Here is a 19,234-nt window from a genome sequence, read left to right on the forward strand (position 1 = left end):
CTAGTTAATTTTAGCAGAGTGGTGCAGCGAAAATATGCTGAGTCCATAATCCAGAGCTCAAGGGTTCAAATCATCCTCTGCTACTTCTCATTAGCCACAAAAACAAAGCATTTGCTGCCTTTGCCATTAAATCTGATGGTCCGATGGCCTAATGCATCTGACTTTGGGATGGATTGTGATGTTACCAGAATATTGCAAGTTTGGATCCTGTTGTGATTGCTTTTTTTGGTACTCTTGCAGTGGTCATGTCCCTCTCTCTAAGCCAAAAGATCCAGGTTCAAGTCCTACCTTTTCTAGGGGTGTCATTACATATCTGAACAGGTTGTTTAAAATTATCTGTAGCTGCAACATAGATGTGTCTTGTAGCGCAGAAGTAGTGACCTTACCTCAGGGCCAGAAGATCTGGGTTCAAGCCCCACCTGCCGGATATATGCTATAGCGTGTCTGAACAGGTTGATTAAAATAACTATAACTGTAAAGTTTCGTAGGCAAAGGACAAACCCCACATCCCAATATACCAACTAGTCATGAAATCAGTGAAATACAGTTTATCAACTCTCAAGCCAATTCTTCAATTCCAGATTTGTGAAGTCTGTCTTTAATCCAATATTTCCGTTGATCTGTATGTTTTAATAATTCCAGCTAGTTAGAAGGCAACAAAATAACGATGATAACATAATAACGACACAGACCATTTAACTGTGAGTCAGCTAAATCCACCTAACATCCCTTGTGGACTCTGACTGATGGTTGGTTCATTACCACCTCCTCCATGCACGTTCTTTACTGGTTACTGCCCTATGCAGCTGCACTTGTGGAAAGACAAGGTGACAGTGATTCCACTGAGTAAGACTGCAGGTGAAGACTTCTTGAATGACAGTAGCAACGAAACTGCTTCAGAACTGAATGTGTTCTGGCACTACTGGCATCAGGCCTGTGCATAAAAACAACTTACATTTATGTAGTGCCATGAACTTGGTAAGGCATCCCAGGGCAAGTAGGAGGTAGCAATGAAGCCGAAGAAACTTGCACGAGAAAAAAATAATAAAAGAAAACCGAGAATAAATAACATCAAAATGCAAAAAAAAAGAGAAAATAAAACAAGCAATCCACTCCCCAAAAAATTTAACAAAACGATGCAAATAAAGAAAAAGCAGAGAAAGAACCTAGCAGTGCTCCCAGCAAGGTAGGGCTTCACACCTCACCACATTACTTTTTCTTTTCGCTTACAATGTGCGGGTACTGGGAGCAACAGTGGACTTGTTGAGCTGGCCTGAGCTGTATCAGCACTGGCCCACTGAAAAGCATCTGGACTACACTGGCATCACTCACCGTCAGCCACTGACAGATTTCTTCCTTTTCCTTCTGTGCGGGATCCACCTTCGTTGCTGATCCCAGCCCTTCTTTAGAATAGGCTTTGGTCTTCGTTTCTCTTTCCACTATCTTGAACCTTTCCATTTGCTTTATAGAGAAGATTTAAATACTTAAACCATATATTGAGATTTAGAAACCACACTCTTCATTCTTTACACTCACTGCCTCATATCAGCTGGCCAAAACAAGCCACAGGCTCTTTGGTGACTGGCTGATGGGGTTATACTTGCAATGAGGTGGTGAGTTTTCCTCCTTTCACTCAATAATCACAAAGCAACTTAGGACAAGACCATAAGAAGCAGGAGCAGAAGTAGGCCAGTCAACCCACTGAGTCTGCTCTGCCATTCAATGAGATCATGGTTGATTCGATAATCCTCAACTCCACTTTCCCAATTTTACCCTATAATCCTTGATTCCCTTACTGATTAAAAAATCTGAGAGTGATCCCTTATTCTGAAATTATGCTCTTTGGGCCTACACTCTGCCAAAACAGCAAACAATCTCTCTGCATCTATTCTATTAAGCTCCCTAAGAATTGTATATATTTTAATAAGGTCGCCTTTCATTCTTCTAAACTTGAATGAGTACAGGCCAGTTTACACAACCTCTTCTCATAAGAAAATCCCTCCATATCCAGGGATCAACCTAGTTAAACTTCTCTGGACTGCTTTCCAATGCTTATATATCTTCCTTTAGCATAAGACGACCAACCAAATTCTCAATAGGTGAGGACGGGAGGTTAGAGTGTCAGGATGACACCCCACACTCAAAACTTAAACCTCTGGATATTATAGGAAACTTAGGTTGAGCCTGCAGTGGAATCAAAAACCTGGACACAGATACATAAATTATCATCGCAGTGACATATTAAACTCACTGGTTCCTTCAATAAAAAGCAAGCATTAAATTACATGCAGAAATTAAAGAATTCCCCTAGTTAAGGCCATCAAAATTCAGCATGTGACCATGTCATGCACATGCATCACTGCAGTTAGTACTCAGCATTTCTGTTCTTCTTCCCACGCATTTCTGTTCTTTATCTCCTACAGTTTTAGTGAGATCTACAACAAAACCATAGTCTCCCAGTTTCAGTTTCCATTTGCGACTTAAACTGACAATGTCATTAACTAATGCATCCCTTTCACAGTACTTCATATGAAAATGCAGGGACAAGTCTGTGTGAATCTCCTGAGATCAGGCAGGAAGTAGGGCTTTGAACAGAGTGGATTATTAAAAACATTTGGTCCTACAGAACTTGAATATTGCTGAAACACGACACACTTTGTTGAAGTATTTGACTTACAAAATTCGCAATCATACCAGTAAAGGGAAAAACCAACATTTATGCTGATTTGAGAGAAGATGCTGACTGAATTGTTTTAAGTTCTACATTCTCCATTGCAACTTCTCAACCAATCAGCACTCTCCTCTCAATAAGCGTAAGTGTTGGTTTCCCCCTTTATTGGTACGTTTGCAAATTGTCCTGATGCATGCAAGTCAAAAAACTTCAAGAAAATGAGTCTTGACACAGCAACACTCAAAAGTGAATTGTGTTAAATGCTACAGTAGGGAATAGGCATGAAGTAGAGTTCAGTAAAAGATAATGAAGCAATAGAACATAGAACATAGAACATTACAGCGCAGTACAGGCCCTTCGGCCCGACCAGTGAAACCAATCTGAAGCCCATCTAACCTAAACTATTCCATTATCATCCATATGTTTATCCAATGACCATTTAAATGCCCTTAAAGTTGGTGAGTCTACTACTTTTGCAGGCAGGGCACTCCACGCCCTTACTACTCTCTGAGTAAAGAACCTACCTCTGACATCTGTCCTATATCTATCACCCCTCAATTTAAAGCTATGTCCCCTCGTGCTAGCCATCGCCTTCCGAGGAAAAAGGCTCCCACTGTCCACCCTATCTAATCCTCTGATCATCTCGTATGTCTCTATTAAGTCACCTCTTAACCTTCTTTTCTCTAACGAAAACAGCCTCAAGTCCCTCAGCCTTTCCGCATAAGACCTTCCCTCCATACCAGGCAACATCCTGGTAAATCTCCTCTGCACCCTTTCCAATGCTTCCACATCCTTCCTATAATGCGGTGACCAGAACTGTATGCAATACTCCAAGTGCGGCCGCACCAGAGTTTTGTACAGCTGCAACATGACCTCATGGCTCTGAAACTGGCACAAAATGATCCAATATCAGAATAGCTGGTGGGACTAAAGGGAAGATATTTTTATGAAACAGCCAAAATGCAAGGAAAGAATTACAAAGTCCAGCACAAACAACAGCAGAGAGAAATCAGCAAATTTTCTGGTTGACGCTATGCTCCAATCTACACCTTACTGTTTGATGCAAACACAGAGTCATAGTAAAGCAACAGGAAGACCTGCCGGAAAAAGCCCTGATCACCTGTAGTGGAGTAAGCACATGCTATTACGCAGAATGCATGATGTGTGTGGTACAGAACAGAAGGTACTCCAAACAATACGATAGAGCAATCAGGCACTGTAAAGTGCAGCAATGGTACATTACCGTTTCAATTAGTTTTCGGTTTTCTTGTAGCTGCCTCTTGTCTTTGATTTCGTTGGAGGCCACCCATGTCTTTATTTGGTCTCGCAACCTCTGCAGACAGAACATAACACAACAAAGTTAAACCACTGGTGGGAAGAATGACATTAAACCTGTAGCCCTTGTATTCAAATCAATACTTACAACAGACTGATCCAAGGCCCTTTCAAGAAATGGGAAGTCTGTAAAGGCACTGCATCAAGACTTTAAAGCTGAACAAAAAATCAGATGAAACGGGTCTAACCGTGGGGATTCCTGGGATAACAATTTTGTACTGGCATGACTACTTAGAAGTTTCCTTATTTGTATTTTTGTTTGAATGCCAGTAATTTCCTCTGTGTGCTATTTTTAGGAAATGCATTAACACATTCAAAAATATTTCTGGTGGTACTGTTTCAATGATGTCAGCATCTCATTTATTTTAATATAGATATTCAACACTCACCTCAAAATATGCCTCCTTGAGTTGAGTTAGAGATTAAAAAAAGCAGGATTTAAGGTAACAAAAACTAGTTCTGTAATGTCAGATTCCTTTCTAATCTATGTACACTGACTTTAAGAGGCAGCTTTCATTTAAAAAGTTTCAAATAGGTTCAAAAAGTTGTTTCAAACTTTACATTTTATTCTCCCCTTTAATGGTGAAGTTATATGAGAAAATACAACCAGATCAATGATTTGATATGAACTGTAAATTAATTTTACTACCTTTGAAAGATTATCCAGTCATTAATTTACCTGTTTATTAAATCCATTTCCAATTCGATTCTAATTCCCCAAAACAACTGGACCTGTCACCCAGAGGCTGCAGAGGGGTGAGTGAGGCCTCCAAAGCTGCAGATGGAGCACCTTAGCACAACTCAGCAGCCTCTGATACACATGAAGACAATGAGTCCAAGAGAACAGAGAATGGTGAGGGGCTGCTCTGTTGTGTCACAATTCACTATTTCTGACAAAGGCCAAGTGATTAATACTCTCATCAGGAGCCTGAATCTCTGCTACAGTCTAACAAAGGAACCCCTTTTGTGATGTACCAAGCAGCTTGTCCCATTGTTGTGTTCTCCTTTTCAGCTTTTAATTTTATTCTTCATTAGTAACATGCAGTCTAGCATAATGACACCTTTATGTTTTGGAAGAAAACTAAGAAGCCAATGCTATAAAATTCAGTACATGTCACATTTAAAGGAGACTGTTTAACTGTACCAGCTTGTCACCTGCCTCTGCTATTTTTGTTGGAATCTTGCTTACTGTGCCTAAAATAGCTGCTGAATTTATCTTGACATTTTACCAATAATTCATTGTATATAAAGTGTGAAAACGATTTTACTCCCCACATAAAAGTTGGAACAGACAAGGGTAAGAAGTAACCATGACTACCCTTGAAACAAAGCAGCATTTGACCAACTATGCAATCAAGGAATTAGGGGAATCTCTCTGCTGGTTGGTGTGATATGTAGCGCAATGAAAGATGGTTGTGGTCATGAGACGTCAATTATATCAGTTTCAAGATATCCTCACAATGTTCCTTGCAACAGGTTCTCAAACCAACCATCTTCAGCTACTGTGTCATTGACCTTCCCTCTATTACTTTTCATTAGATGTTGTTCAGATACTGAAGCAGTCCATGTTCAAATGCAACAAGATGTGGACGTCTTTCAGGTTTGGGCTGAAAAATGGCAAGTAACATTCATACCATGCATGTGCTACAGAATGGCCACGTCCTACCAGAGATATTTCAGATGTTGGTGTGTTCACCGAGCTGGGACGTTTGACAGCAGATGTTTTGTCCCCTTACTAGGTAACATTCTCAGTGCTGTGGAGCCTTTTGTGAAGCGCTGTTATCTTGTGCCGGTTTAAATTTATATGGTCTGGTTTTTGCTGCTTCCGGTAGGTGCCGGTTCCGGCTGTGCGTTGTAATGGTCGGTACATTGGATCTAATTCAATGTGTTTGTTGATGGAGTCCGTGGATGAATGCCAAGCCTCCAAGAATTCTCTGGCTGTCTTCTGTTTGGCTTGTCCAATGATAGTAGTGTTGTCCCAGTTGAAAGTGTGGTTTTTCTCGTCTGTGTGTATTGAAACCAAGAGCATCTGGTCGTGTTGTTTAATTGCTAGCTGGTGTACAAGGTCTTTACTAGGAATGGATACCCCACAGCTTCATCCACAGATGCCTAGCCAACAGACAACACAACCAGGACACACCAAAACATGAAACAATAACTGCCATACCATATATAAAAAACACCTCAGAACTGACAGCCAGACTACTCAGACCGCTAGGAATCATGACAGCACACAAACCGGCAGGCACACTAAGACAGCAACTGACCAGGATTAAATACCCAATAGATACCATGGACAGGACGAATGTGGTTTACAAGATACCATGCAGAGACTGCACAAAACACTACGTGGGACAAAGGCAGTCAACTAGCAACCCCATCCACGAACACCAGCTAGCAATTAAACAACACGACCAGATGCTCTTGGTTTCAATACACACAAATGAGGAAAAAACCACACTTTCAACTGGGACAACATTACTATCATAGGACAAGCCAAACAGAGGACAGCCAGAGAATTCTTGGTGGCTTGACATTCATCCACGAACTCCATCAACAAACACATTGAATTAGATCCGATATACCCACCATTATAATGCACAGCTGGAATCGGCACTTACCAGAAGCAGCAACTTATAAAAATTCAAACTGGCACAAGATAACAGCGCTTCACAGGAGGCTCCACAGCACCGAGGATGTCACCTAGTAAGGGGACAAAACGTCTGTTATCAAACGTCCCAGCTCAGTGAACACACCAACATCTACAACCAGCACCCGAGATACAAATCTTCACTCAAACCCCGAGAGACGTTTCAATCCTTTCCCCAGTGGTATTACCATCACTGAATCCCCTAGCATCAACATTCTGGGGGTTACTATTAACTAGAACTGAATTGGACCAGACATATAAATACTGTGGCTACATGAGAAGACCAGAATTCTGAAGTGAGTATTTCATCGCTTGACTCCATAAAGCCTGTCCACCATCTAAAGGACACAAATCAGGAATGTGATGGAATACTTTCTACTTAGCTGTGTGCATGCAGCTCCTACAAGAAACTCGACAACACATAATGAGAATGCTTTCTGTTTGATCGGCAGCCCAGCCACCAACTTAAACATTCATTGCCCCAGTGCTGACATACAATGGCAAGAAGTGTGTACCATCTACAGGATACATAGCAGTATCTCACCAAGGCACCTTCGAAAGCATATTCCAAAACCCACAACCCTCTACCACATGGAAAGAAAGGGCAGCAAACATATGGGAAGACCACCACTTACATGTTCCTCTCCAAGTCACACATACAACCCTGACTTGGAAATACATCACCATTCTTTTATTGTCACTGGATCATAATCCTGTAACTCTCTTCCTCAATAGTATCATGGGAATGCCCACACCAGATGGACTGCAGTATTCAACTTGGCAGCTCAGTACCACTTTCTCAAGAGCATTATGGATGGTAAACAGAAGCTGGCCTTGCCAGCAATGCTCACAGTTAAAGAATTAAAGAAGGTACCAAATTTTGGAGGTAAGGAAACAATATTTTCACTAACAGACAAGTTGTTTTGAAGCATTCAGCTGAGTAAATGCAGTGACCTGCCTGCATATTACTCCAACTGGTAGAGCCACATATCTGCAAACAAAATCCTTCACTTTGGGCCCTCCATCTCACCTGTAGTTTTTTAATTTCTTTCTTCAGGTCAGCTTCATATTTTTCCTTCTGATTTGCGTTCGCTGCACTGTGAACCTGTTTATAAGAAGGCGACGTTAAAATGGGCATTGTTGTCATTGCTAATCAAACCTTTAATGGTATGTGTCACTACCTCAGAATTCAGGTTTGCTCTATGAAGTAGGATCAACTGAATCACATTCTTGACAACCTAGGTTGAGTCATCAAGACTCTGCTTACAGCAGTTCGCTGGCCTTCCATGTCAAAAGCATGAAATTGATCGACTCAGATGAAAACACAGGAAACTGTCATATAGTTAGATATAATAAAAACCTCAACTGGGTTATTTAAGAAATTAAGGTTAAAAAAATTTTCAGTACTTCAGTCATAGCCAATGTCTCTTAACCAATATCTAAGCTTTCCAGTTGGATTTCCTCCTCAGTCATTCAATTTCTGCAAACACTGCTTTTCTGTCTAAAACTCACATTGTGAATCCTTTAAATGACATGAAGCTATCATACTGACAGTTTGGAAGCTCACGTCACTTTCACTGCACCAAAGCTTGAACTGTCAGTACCTAAGTAGTTAATCACTCACTTTGCTGAATATTTCACTAGCGTGCTGTGTGAATTGATAATAAACTTTATATTCAGCGATTGAATTTGGATTATTTTACTGGCCTTAATAATTAGAAGAAGAATATTTGCTCACATCCATACTCGACAGCAACCTTCCAGTTATGTTATGAAGGGAAACCCAATAAATGAGATCCTACTAGTCACAATCCACATTGTAACAGCAGCACGGTGGCTAAATGGTTAGCATTGTTGCCTCACAGCGCTAGGGGCCCAGGTTTGATTCCACCCTCGGGCGACTGTCAATGTGGAGTTTGTGCATTCTCCCTGTCTGCGTGGCTTTCTTCCTGGTACTCTGGTTTCCTCCCACAGTCCAAAGATGTGCATGTTACGTGAACTGGCCATGCTAAATTGCCCACAGTATCCAGGGATGTGCAGGCTAGGTGGATTAGCCATAGGAAATGCAGGATCACAGGGATTAGGTAATGGAGGTGGGTCTGGATGGGATGTTCTTCATACAGTTGGTGTGGACTCGATGGGCTGAATGGCCTGCTTCCACACCGTCGGGATTCTATAGAGCTTTGGACCCTCAAGCTCGCCATCATTGTCACTTACCTGCCATCGGTTTACAGATTATAGAGGTTTTCCTGATTCTATACAAGTTAGGAGAGGATAAACTTCATTCTACATCAGGCAGTAACAGTATGTGTTATTGGAAGGAAAGCTTGGAAGTCTTAGCATGTTGAGTATATGTAAAATTACTAATATTGGTAAATGAAGAATGAATTAACCATGAAATATAAACTCGACAAATTATACAAGAGTTTAAAAAAATGGAAAGAACCTCCAAATATCATCACACAAAAATGTAAAGATAATATGCACTCGTAATCGGTGAGCAGCTAGTTCTACCAGTTCAGCAGCCCTCTGCAATTCTGTGGCATCAACATTTATACAGCAGTTTCAACAGAGGACTGAACGCTACAAACAAAATGCTGTTTTAACAATTCATACTATTCTTTCTGCCCTCAGATCTCATAATCTCACCGTCATTGGGTAAGGTCCCACACCATAATGTCAAGCCCAGATTGGAGAAGAGAAAAAGGGTGAAGTTAAAAAAAATGCAAGAAAAGAGTTTAGATTTAAGACAACTGAAAGAAAGAGGAAGACAGAAGAGATGAAGAAAACCTGGACTCAGCAATAATGGTGCCCTTTGCCCTCGAAGCGCAACATTTGATCATCACAGGGCAACCGCAAAATCTAACAGAGGTGAAGAACACCCTACATTCCTGGAATTGTCTCCAGAGATTCTTGTCATCACTAATTTCTCCTTCGTCAAACTAAACTTGGTTGAAATATATACTAGCTTTTGTGTTCAACATACTGACAAATTTCCTTTTTATAGTCACCAAAGAGATTCCTTCAAGCGTGGTAACGCTTCCCTCTTCAGCATTTTGTATATAGTTCAGTTTCTTTAATAAAAAAAATCACTGCTGCAATGTTAATCCTGTTTTACAACAACAAAAAAAATCATATAAATTGTACCCTGATGTTATGGGATAGGAATATGAGAAAATGCTGCTACAAAGTCTGCAGTTTGCATAAGCAGTTAATTGTCAAAAATATGTATTAAATTTCAAAAATCATAATCCTTCATGAGGGATATTTGAGAAACTGGGACAAAAGTGCCCTCTGATGGAAAGAGATGACTGGATGGACATAATCAAGATTTCTTTTGGCAAACTAATTGCATCTTAGTTTTGCTGTTGACGGCACACAAGTATATGAGTTTAGCGTGAGATGCAAAATCTTTAATGGTTTGTTCTGTTAAAAATGGGAAACAATGGAAACAATCACGTTAACAGAAAACAAGTACATCAGCATGTGAATAACCTAGAGGAATTTGATCTCAACATGCTGCAAAATGGAAGCAGCCAACTTTGACCAACTCTACCTTTTGCCAGATGTCTTCAAAGGTTTCTACACCTTCACTGACTTTCTTCAGACAGCGGTCAATTTCCCCTGCATGACAGCAAATTGAAGTAGTTAACGTTCCTTTTGAATTTCAGTATCTACTGTGCGCTCATATGGCTAATTATATTTTACATTAACCTTAAAACTGATGGGAAAAAAACAAAGAACTGCGGATGCTGGAGATTTGAAGCAAAAACAGAAATCACTGATGAAACTCAGCAATTCTGCATCTGTGGGAAGAAAGTAGGGTTAATGCTTTGTGTCCAGCGATTTTACACCTAATCAAACGCTTAAAGGAAACATTTGGATAAACCAGATACACACAGCCACACTATGAATGTGCACTTCCTCATTTTACTCAAAGGACAATGGACTTTTTCAAAGTTTAGAAACGCAGACATATTCCACAGTATCCCAAAAACTAAAACTCTTATGCATATCATGCTTCTCTTCATTGGAACACAATAGTTCTCACTTCCTTACTGCTCCTTCCTCTCAAAATCTCTGTGCCCCCGTCCACACAACTCCCCTACTCAAAGTAACAGCAACACCTCCTCACTGTTCCCTTAATCCCTGCTCACTGTCTTTCACCCCCTCCTCACTGTCCCTGTATTCTTGGATATTTCCCAGAGCCCTTGGGTCAAACTGAAATCTTTGTTTTATGTTTACTACAAAGCCCACATTTGAAAACTGAGGATTTAGCATTTGTACCAAAAATAGAAAGTGTTGGAAAATTTCAGCAGGTCTGGTAGCATCTACGGAGACAGAAACAGCTAACATTTTGAGTCTGATATTACCCTTCTTCAGAACTGTTATCTGAATATTTTAACATTCAGGTACGCAAACATCACATACAAGACTTCAGATCAGAGAGACAGGAATCAGAATGACCGCACTGAATGTGTTAATACGCTCCCTTCCCAACAAAGTACAATAATCCATACTGATCTCTTACCTTGCAATTTCCTTTTATCAGCCATGACTGAACGACCAGTCAATGCCTTAAAACCATGCTCCAGAGCGCTGAAACAAGTAAAGAATTTGAAATCAGTGACCATGGAAAACATTTAAAAAAATGAGCATTAGGATTAGGCACACAGTAGAAATTTAAACAAACAACTAATACACAGACACTGCAAACAGAGACATAACCCAGACACAACTGTGACACAGGCACAGCTCTGCGCAATGTATCAGATTGGACAATGTGTCAGATTGTAACAAAGAGACAGCCCAACACACTGCAACATAGACACTAGAGGTCGACACTGTGCAATCAATACACACTACAGGCTGACACTGCAACACACTGTAACAGACACAATTCAACACACTAACTGAACACAGAGAAACAGGCACACAACACTGCAATCTGACAAACATAGACACTGCATTATTTAAAAAGTAGGAGCTGCTCTATACTGCTTAGAGACATCTTAAATTGCTCCATGTCAATGCAAAAAGTGATTGTCAAGAGAGCAAATACTGCAACAGTTTGCAAATCAGACAGATCCCGCAAAAAGAATGAGATGTTCATTGAGGGAAGAACATTGGCTAAGGCACCATGAGAACACCCTGACCATCTTCACTATTTCATAAGACTTTTCACGTTCACCGAAATCACCAGAGCAGGAATGCATCAGGTGCCAGCTCAGGTTATTTGTTTGAGTCTTCAAGCAGGGCTTTAACTTACAAACTTCAGCCTCACAGACATGAGTTCTACCACAGAAACATTGTGATATTCCATTGGGATGCCTGCCTTAGATGAAAATAGGAGTTAGTGGGGAGATTACATTTAGGGAAACAGATTACACACAGGCATTGATCGGAAGAGATTTTCAATCAGGTATACTCTAATGGAGAAAAGATTTAACATGTTTGGTACTGATGTATAAATCAAATGCTCTATAACACTTGTCTATACTGTAAAGCCACGAGAGAGGTGACTCAGAAAGTGCACATATAGGTTTGAATCTCATGCAGAGCATGACGGTTTACAACTGGAAGGGGAGGATGAAAACAGAAGGAGGCTCTGTCTCTTGGGATTTGGTAACCAATCCAGGGAATCAACTGCATCATAAACCTGCAATATGATGCAACCTGAGCCTCATTAATTGATTTTTTTTTCCAACTTTTACAATGGCTTTCATCTAAACCCTGCAACTAAATGAGAGCACTGACCTCCTGCCAGGTGACTAATACTTTTATCTTTCATTCCCTTAGTCCTTCGGTTAGCTTTATACCATAAATGCTGAGTTAGTCTCAGTTATGCACTCAACTTCGGATTGCACAGCATCATAACATATATTCAGTATTTCTGGGGCATCTTGATCAGTTACAGGTTTCTACAATTTTCATACAATGACTACAATAAAGAAAAATGGCCACATATCTTCTCTGCAAAGATTTATCCACCTAATCCCATAATTATGCCTTTTATCTGTAGCCCTACAAAAAAACCTTCTCCAGATAATTGTCTAAAATGTTCTTAAAAACCACAATTGAAGCTGCATTTATCATAGTCTCAGACAATGCATTCCAGATCTTAACTATGTACCATACATATATGACGTATGTACAATACCAGGTACATAAACCAAATCTAATTGTAGGTCCTATTGAGACCTGAGTTTCGCCAGTAATTTCTGTTTTTAATTCAGATCTTCTGTTCTTTGTTTCATTGCAGGTCCCTTCTGTTGTTCATAAGCAACAGACTGGCTCAATTAACCGCCAACTGCAAAACTCAAAACCCAAAATACAACATCTACTGTTGAATGCAATTTTACGGTTTGGTTGCATTTGCTGAGCAGTCCTGAGTATGCTAACAGCTGCATAACAATCAATTTAGACAATCAGTTGAGCTCATAACATGGTTCATTTACATTTCTTATGCAGGGACCTGTCAGTTGCAAATACAAGGAATGTGTTCTAAACTTGCACTTTCTGTGAATTACCTGGAGCTTGAGGAACATGTTGCTTTCTCCATGGCCAACGTCTGAGCCAATCACTGTCAGGCTATCAATCAAATAGCGCCCTTTCTCCTCTAGTATAAATTGTTATGATGATTTGAAATTTTGAATTCTTGTGTTATTCTGTGGCTGACATGACAAAAACCTTTGGCAACATGTCTCTCTTAACATTATATATGTTATAACCAGGCATTTTAACATTGAGAAATCATAATTATGCTATGTGTAGGCAAACAATTCCACAAGTAACTGTTTCTTTCAAATGATTTCTTGATCCCAACAATTAAATTCTGGGTAATTATATCGAATGAACTCATTGATCAGAGAGTACCCATTCTTAATGAATTAAAATAACTGAATAAATAATTTAGTTTTGGGGACCACATGTTAGGAAGGATATTGTTCTGATGGGTTTTAGTAGGGGTAAGGCACTTCACAGTTAACAAGAGACAGAGAAGCTCAGGTTGTTCTCCATAGATCAGAGATTTTGATGAAGGAGTTCAATGTCATGAATGATTTTATGAATAAACAAGAAGAAAATGTCTTCAGTAGTAGAAGGATCAGGATACAGATTTAAGGGGATTAACAAAGAACCAGAAATCACAAGGAATCATAATAATAAAGATGTCGTAATTTATAATATACAGTGTAAACTGACCTTCCTTCTGTGATAAGGGCTAAAGTGGGGTTGTTCCTTGATGACTGCACAATGAATCAGCACTATTCTCGACTCTGTCCAAACGTAGCAAGACTTGGACACCCAAGTTTGGGCTGGTAAGTGGTAAATAACACATCTGCCACACAAGTGCCAGGCAATGACCATCTCCAATAAGAGAGAATCTAACCATCACCCTATGACCTTCAGTGGAATTACCATTACGAAATCTCCCAATATCAACATCCATGGAGTTATCATTGACTAGAAAATGTACTGAACCAGCCATACAAGTACTGTGGCTACAAGAGCATATCCAAGGCTAGGAATACTACAGCAAGTAATTCAACTCCCAGCTTCCCAAAGAACAAGTCAATGGTGTGATGGAATACTCCCCACTTGCCTGGATAAGTTCAGATCAGCAACACTTAAGAAGCTTGACACGATCCAGGACAAAGCAGCCCGCTTGATTGATATCACATCCACATTCATTCATTCATTCCCTCCACCACTGACACTCAGTAGTAGCAGTGTGTACCATTTACAAGATGCCCTGCAGAAAGTCACCAGGACTCCTCTGAAAGTATATCCCAAACACATGACCACTCCCATCAAGGAAGCAGATACATGAAAACACCATCACCTGCAAGTTCCTCTTCAAGCCACACATTATCCTGGTTTGGAAATATATCGCCATTCCTTCAGAGGCTGTGTGCAAAATCCTGCAACTCCCTCCCTAATAGCACTATGGGTGTACCTACACCAAACAGACTGCAGCAGTTCAAAGCAGAACTGACAGTCAAAATCCCATAAACAGAATCTAGATGAATTATCAGATGAATAGCTCTGGTGACATTCAATGAGGGAAAATGTTGGCTAACTTACTAAAACAACTACTCTGTTCTTCTTCATGTTGTTCATAGGATCAATTACAGTCATCTGACTGGATAGAAAGGAAGTCAGTTTCAACACTTCATCTCAAACTTGAAGTCAAAGCAGGTCAAAGTAAAAACTGTCGATGTGGGCTAATATCTAAACCAAAGGAATATGGTTGAAACATTATATCCAAATAACATCACTGCAGGTATTCCTCAGCAAAACTTCCACGGCCCTGCCACTGAAAGCTGTTTTATCAATCATCATCGCTCTTACATTGGGTCAGGAGTTGGACTATTAGCTGACAAGTCCATTCAGAATCCCTCCATGAATGAACATATTATGGATCCGAACATTGTAGGGCAGGAAAACTATGATGTTGCCCATGATGTACAGAAGATCCTACAGGATTTTAGGTCTTTAAAAGATATCAATGCCATTCTGGATATGGTCGAACTGTCAGAAGACAGGCTGACCGTGGCTCATGCTCCAGCATTTCCTGTCCCAGCCTTTCCAAATTGCCGAGATGTTCACTGGTCATCCTGGAAAGTTGGTGCCTCTTAAGGAGACCATCAAAAACTTTCAAATAACACGTCAAGGTCAATATGACCACGTACTTGAGCAGTCCTTTCACATGATTGGTTGAATTGAAGAAGCAATTGCTAACAGAAGTGGATGATTGTATTGTGACCTGCATGCAATATTTTCAGATGTATTGCCACCTTGAAAAATATCAAAATGCTATTTAATATTTCTACTTCAGAAGATGGAAAATAAAAGAACTGCCTGAACGTAGAATATCAAACCTGTCCAGCAAGAAACAATTAGTGGTTCATGTGGAATCTTAAGTTTGTAACTGCACCGCATAATACAATAAATTTGACAACAAAAAAAAAATGAGCCAACCCATTCCAGCTTACCACCAGAACCTAGAAAAAAGCATCACTGGATTGGAATACTGGAACTCTTCATGTAATAAAAATTGTAAGAGCACCATTTCAATTTACTATATGCTAAGAACACACAACATTTTAAAATTACCTTTTGAGTAAATGCAGCAAACTTAAAAGGCAATGTCTTCACATCGACACTTTATGTATCTGTAATTTGTGTGCATCTGTAACAGACTACACCAGGCTGTTGTCAGTATTTCTTTTCTCCAATTAATCTTGGTTCTAGACTTATAATAATTCTGTCATACAGTAGAGATTTATGTTTTCTCTAAAGCATACAAATGGAGAAGCATTTAAATGGAGAAGCATTTAAATGTAGGTTACATTCTTAGCTGACAGTTCAAAAACAGGAAAGTTTCAAATTAACAGGAAGTTCAGCGATACCAAATTTTCCACAGTTCAATGATAACTTTACCTGCCTCGCATTGAGCTTAAACAGATAAGATTCTTGCATTTTTTACTTTTCACAAAAAGTGGCCTCATAGCAGAAATACTAGCCCGGACCAATGGCCCATACAACCACAATTTTAATTTGCATAGCACTTTTAATGTTGAAAAGCATTCCAGTGAGATTATATATTCTGACTCAGTTGATACAAGAATCTGTGACATTGGACCAAGATATATCCACATAAACAAACTGCCTGACACTGGCTTCATTCAGAGGCACACTATTCATTTGCTTTGGGTGCGTGTACTCTATTTACGAAGTAGTGAAGAGTACTGTTAGGAACATTGCTTAACTTTAAGTTTGATTTATATTTTGTATTTTGTATTGTGTGTGTTAAACAGAAGGGGGACTGGACTATAGCTTTATTTCTGAGAGTTGCTCTTGTCAGGTTGGCGAGAAGCCTGCAGGCCAGTTTGTTTGCATTCATTTTTAATGAGATTTTTTAATTCTTAAAATTAAGTGATAAGGGCTAGTAGTTTCATCCTTAAAAAAAAAGAGATACAGCAAAGAAAATGTACACTGCAATCAGGAACCTCTCAGCCTTCTTCGCTCTAACGAAAAGAACACCAACCTATCTAACCTCTTTTCATAGCTGAAATGCTCCCAGTTGAGGCAACTTCCGGCTTATTGCATCTACACCCTCTCTCACGCAATCGTATCTTTCCTCTACATTGGTGACCAGAATTGCACACAGTGCTCCAGCTGTGGCCTAACTCATATCTTACACAGCTCCATCATAACTTCCAATGCCTTGACTAACAAAAGCAAAAATCCCAATATTTAACCACCTCAACCACGTGTTGCCTTCAAGGTTCTGTGGACACATACATCAGGGCACTTCTGATCCTCTGCACCTGCTAGGGTCTCACCATTTTTTGTATACTCCCTTGCCTTGTTAGTCTTCCCAAAAGGTATCACCTCACACTTTTCAGGATTAAATTCCAATTGCCATAATTCAGCCCATATGACCAACCTGTCAATATAATTCTGTACTATAATGTTTACCTCTTTGCTATTTACTATGCCACCAATTTTTGTGTCATTTGCAAACCTACCAATTAAACCTCCTACATTCATGTCTAGATCATTAATACGCTGTACAAACAGTAAAGGACCCAGCTCCAAGCCTTGCATTCACCACTGGATATAAGCTTCTAGTCACAAAAATAACTGTCAACTGTCATACCCTGCCTCCTGCTGCTGCTAAGTCAATTCTGGATCCAATTTGCCAAACTGCCCTGGATCCCATGGGCTCTTTCTTTATTGTCCAGTCTCCCATGTGAGGCCTTGGCAAAAGCCTTACCAAAGTCCATGTAGACTACATCCACTGCACAACCCTCATACATACATCCAGTTACCTCCACAAAATACTGAATCAAATCTATCAGACATGATTTCCCCCTAAATAAAGTCATGTTTGATTAATCTTTGACTCTCCAAGTAGGAATTAATTATGAATTTATTTTCAAGAGTTTTGCTACCACTTATGTTCAACTCACTGGCCTATGGATCTCTGATTTATCTACACCACCCTTCTTGAACAAGCTATCCTCCAACTGTCTGGCACAACTCTGTCCAGTGAGGATTTGAAAATTAATTTCAAAGCCCCTGAAATTTCCTCCTTGCTTCCCACAGCAGTATGGAATATATCGCAGCTGGACTGGAGGAGTCTGCTAAACCGCTAACAGCTCCTCCATCTCAATTTGTTCAAGTATATCACACCCCTTTTCCATGACTTTGATACATACATAATTCTTCCTTATTGTGAATACAGATGTAAAAGATTCATTAAAACCTCATTAATGTCTTCCAGCTCTACCCACAGTTTGACACTTCAATCTCTAATGGGAGTGGAAGAACAAATGTTAAATTCCCTAATAAGAAATCCGGCAAGACTACTGGAAACTGATTTTTTTGGAACTCATGTTTGCATTACATTTTAAGCAATAGAGTTTATTTTTAGTTTGTTTTAGGTTCCTTGGGAGATCAGCTAGGCCAGCATTTACTGCCCATCCCTATTGCCCTGGAGAAGGTGATGGTTAGCCACCTTCTAAACTGCTACTGTGAATTGGTGGTGGAGAGACTGAATGTTGAAGGTGGCAGATTGAGCGCCAATCAGGCAGGCTGATTTGGCTTGGACCATCCTGCGTCTCTTGAGAGTTGTTGGAACTGCACACACACAGGCAAGTGGAAGGGCATTCCATTGCACCAGAATTGTACCTTGTTGATCATGAATGGCATTGGGGAGACAGGTGAATTACACTGCAGACTCTTTAGCTTCTGACCAGCTCTTGTAGACACAATATTTATGACTGGTCCAATTCAGGTTTGGATCAAAGGCACCTCCCAAGATGTTGATAGTGAGGGATTCAGCAATGATAATGCCATTGAATGTCAAAAGTGATGGTTAGATTCACTTTCACTGGAGATGGTCATTACCTGGCATGTGATGCGGATTTTATTAGTCAATTATCAGCCCAAGCCTGAATGATGTCCAGGTCTCTGCATTGGGGCACAGGTCAAAAGGAATTAAGTGAGCTTGAATCCTTTTTGGTATTTATAATGAAATCTTTCCAAACTATTTGTTAGTGTAATATATGTTTTATTCTGTTATAAGTATGCTTGTGAATGTATTCAGTAACTAGTCTCCGCAGTGTTAAAAAAACAAAGTTAGAGTCTGTGAGGTCCCGTTTCACTCTGGGATCTGACTTATCTAGTATTAATAAATCAGCATTACTCCCAGGAATCAGACCCACCACTGAATCAGAAAAAACACAATATATCAGAGATTCCTTGTTACGATATCAGGAATTAAATTTCTGAAAGTATAATTTTTCTGCACTGACTGCCAATTTACCACCTTAAAACATACATTGACATAAAACGGCAGTGACTTAAAACATATCAATGGGATTTTGTTTCTCAAATGCTACCATAATTGCACTCTGGCCAGACATATACTCTTAATCTCAGAATGTTTAGACCTGCACCAATGAAATATGGTTCAGTACATATTACCTCAATTTGCTGGACACTTACCATCATTGACAAATTTGATTGGGGCAGAGCACAGAAGAATAGTATGATACAATGGATAC

General features: G+C 39.8%; 1 protein-coding gene across 6 annotated transcripts in view; it reads right to left on the reverse strand.

The window, feature by feature from the left end:
- LOC109937880 (CCR4-NOT transcription complex subunit 3) overlaps positions 1-11,255 on the reverse strand; it is a 46,735-nt gene extending 35,480 nt beyond the window's left edge. For all 6 annotated transcript variants that reach the window (XM_048617520.1, XM_048617518.1, XM_048617516.1 and 3 more), the window contains exons 1-5: positions 11,188-11,255; positions 10,213-10,280; positions 7,687-7,761; positions 3,915-4,004; positions 1,333-1,461 (exon numbers count right to left, since the gene is read on the reverse strand). In XM_048617520.1, coding sequence (XP_048473477.1) covers positions 1,333-1,461; positions 3,915-4,004; positions 7,687-7,761; positions 10,213-10,280; positions 11,188-11,212 — 387 coding nt within the window. In that variant the 5' untranslated portion in view covers positions 11,213-11,255. The remainder of the gene's footprint in view (positions 1-1,332; positions 1,462-3,914; positions 4,005-7,686; positions 7,762-10,212; positions 10,281-11,187) is intronic.
- Between the last annotated feature and the right edge of the window lie 7,979 nt (positions 11,256-19,234).

Source organism: Rhincodon typus, chromosome 37 (assembly GCF_021869965.1).
Source record: "Rhincodon typus isolate 14 chromosome 37, sRhiTyp1.1, whole genome shotgun sequence".
Classification (NCBI taxonomy): Eukaryota; Metazoa; Chordata; class Chondrichthyes; order Orectolobiformes; family Rhincodontidae; genus Rhincodon; species Rhincodon typus.